Below are 2796 nucleotides of genomic sequence, written 5' to 3'. Positions count from 1 at the left end.
TTAAGGAAATATTAACTTTGAAATTCAGTTTGAAAAATCATGCATCATAATAGTATAGTCAACAGAAATTCAAGAATATTAGTTTGTAGAAAAGTATTTTCAAATTTCCCTTGACAATATTGCTGGATAAATGTCACATAACTTTTTATTTGTAGCCCTAGTTTTTCCTTTCTTATTTCAATCCATGATGCTTTACAACTAAAATCAGAGTTTAAGAAAATATCATGAATCTTGATAGTTTTTGTTTTTGTGTTGGTCCGCGTCAACGTTTCAACGGTCAAAGATAAGATACCTTAAACTGCTCTATAGAAACTGGATTGTTTATTTTATTTGTAGAAAATTGGAAGGAAATACAATGGTTTAGATCTTTTTCCCCTTTCCTCTGACTCGAGAAAATGACCATTTTCATCATCCAGTTTGCACTGAGTAGGTACCTTTGTGAATAAAGTCAAATCCTGATATTGCAGCCAAAAACAATGAGAAAAGAGTTTGTGATAACTTGACATTATGAAGGAAAGTTCTTATTCACTAAGCAATTTTAGAATTGCAGATTCCTACGACACACAGAAATGTTTTTGCCTCTTTCCAAAAGGGTCATATAACTCTAGAATGTTGTTACCTTACAGAACTTGCTGATATCTTTCCACTTTCATCATATGCTTCTAATTCTATTATTTTAAAAAAGTAATAGATTTTGTGTTTCATTCAATTTCAGTTGATTGAGTATACTCGGGAGAAAAATCATGGGTTACCGAATCTAAGGTTCTGACCATCAAATCCAAACGGGTCGAAAGGAAACTCTAAAGCAACAGCTTCTGAATTTGGAGCAGAAGTAACAGCTGGGATGATGTCATTGATATGAGACTCAAAAGTTGCCAAATTTTGGTTCCCTCCAAAATTGTTCACCCCAGTTGGAGACACCGAAAAGTGGGTGATTCCGGATGTAGCAGGTGATATATAAGGAGAACTGAAATTTTCAAGCACATGGGGAGGGAAAACCTGACCTTCATTTTTGATGTTTGTTGATAAAGGGAAACGGAATGGAGAAAATGATGGGTCAGTGGAATCAAGGTTTTGTGTTTGGACTCTTAACCCTTCTCGGAGACTCAAAAGTAAATCATTTGGTTGCTGCTCAAGGCTCTGCAAGATATTCTGCTGCTGATTTGGTTCTTGGTTTTCTAGTGGAATTATTGAAGAAGTAGCCGCGCTGTGGGCCACCGTGCATGTGTGATTTCCTCGGTAATTGATTTCAAAAATTGTAGGGTCCTCGTCAGATCTTTGCACTTGCTTTGTTGCCATGCAACCTTGCACAGTTCTGTGGGTACATCTGTAATAGCCCCTGCAAACGAACAAAGTACATAAAAATCTAGTTCAACACTATATATATAGATAGAATATAGACATAATAAGAGTATATTAAAGATGTGGTTACCTGGGGTACATGGCTCCAAGGATGTCTTTCTGACCATATTTTCTCCAACTATGTCCATCATCAAGAGGCCCTTCCACCCCCATTCCCGGTGTAACCCGAATCTTTTTAGTCCATCTGGGCAAAGTGTTTCTGTGAGGAAAGAAGATGATGAAGTTAATGAATGAAATGAGAAAAGCATAGATAGATAGATATATGTGCATTGGTATTAGATATACCTTTTCTTGAAAGCATTGTGGTCTTGGTCCTTCAAATCTCTCTCGGAGTCTTCACTTTGGGGACTGCTGCTGATAGGTGAGTCTGACATTCGGATTGCGGGTGGCAGAGGCAGTTGTGATGACTCACCGGCAGGCACCGGAGCTTTCCAATTTACCATTTGAAGTGCCTTTTCAAAGATGGATATGATGTTGTGGATGAGGAGGTCACGGGTTTCGTGGGACGAAGAGGGCGTGTGGAGATGCAGTTGGAGCTGCCTTGCCAACTCCAAACCTTGTAGCAGCTCTTGTATGATGGTGTTTGGGTCTCCCATGTTGTCCATGTTAAAGCATGTAAAGGAAAAAGAAAAGGGTTTAGAAGCATATAGAAGAGAATAAGAGAGAGGTGAGAGTTATATGGGATTTATGAAGGGTGGGAAAGCGCAGAAAATAGAAAGGAAAAGGAAAGTTTGACTGAGAAAAGTGGAGTGGATTTTGTGTAATCGGACTAGTCTTTGGTCATAGGAATGAGAGGTCCAATTGCTGACCCATTCTCCAGCACAGACCCTTCTTAAATCTTAACCATATACGCATGCAGTAAAAAAAAACATATATAATTCTTTAATTAGAAAAAAAGTCAGAGTGATGAAAAGAATGAGACTAGGAATCTTCAAACCTTGTTCCGCGTCATTACCATTGTACCTTCCAACGTTGTTATGGAAGGTTGTGTTGTGTGACGTTGGCCTTGCACTTCGCTTCCATTTATAACATTCCAGACCTGTTTCCGGATGGGGTACACTCTATTAACTCCATTCAATATCAATATCAATTTCTCTTATCTATTAATTAACAATTACTCAATGTCAAATTCTTTTTATTTAATTCTCTCCACTCGTCTAATCAAATTAATTTTATAGGAATTACATCTCAAAAATCATTTCAATTTAATTCCATTTAATTTAGACATGACCCCATTCTTAAACCGTACAAATTAATGCCGCGAACTGTGCGGCCGTAAAAGTCTTACAATTTGATGTTGTATTTATTTATCTCTCGTTTCTCATGCACGTTTTTATTTTCAATCCTTACAACATCTCTGTCTTGCAACTTGTTTTTAATATATGTTCTACAATAATAATTTTTTTTTAATAACAGAACACATGTTACCATTAT

At 37.0% G+C, this 2796-nt stretch overlaps 1 protein-coding gene across 1 annotated transcript; it reads right to left on the bottom strand.

Annotated features, from left to right (window-relative positions):
- Nucleotides 1-243: 243 nt before the first annotated feature.
- Nucleotides 244-2357, bottom strand: LOC106778894 (probable WRKY transcription factor 53). The gene is made up of 3 exons (XM_014666894.2): nucleotides 1648-2357; nucleotides 1433-1561; nucleotides 244-1339 (listed from the first exon to the last, which is right to left on the bottom strand). Exons 1-3 carry the CDS (start codon nucleotides 1965-1967, stop codon nucleotides 742-744), a joined length of 1047 nt encoding a protein of 348 aa, XP_014522380.1. The 5' UTR covers nucleotides 1968-2357; the 3' UTR covers nucleotides 244-741.
- Nucleotides 2358-2796: the final 439 nt, after the last annotated feature.

This window comes from Vigna radiata, unplaced genomic scaffold (assembly GCF_000741045.1).
Source record: "Vigna radiata var. radiata cultivar VC1973A unplaced genomic scaffold, Vradiata_ver6 scaffold_183, whole genome shotgun sequence".
In the NCBI taxonomy this organism is placed as follows: Eukaryota; Viridiplantae; Streptophyta; class Magnoliopsida; order Fabales; family Fabaceae; genus Vigna; species Vigna radiata.
The sequence above is the reverse complement of the archived record's forward strand: the minus strand, read 5'-3'. Positions and strand labels throughout refer to the sequence as shown.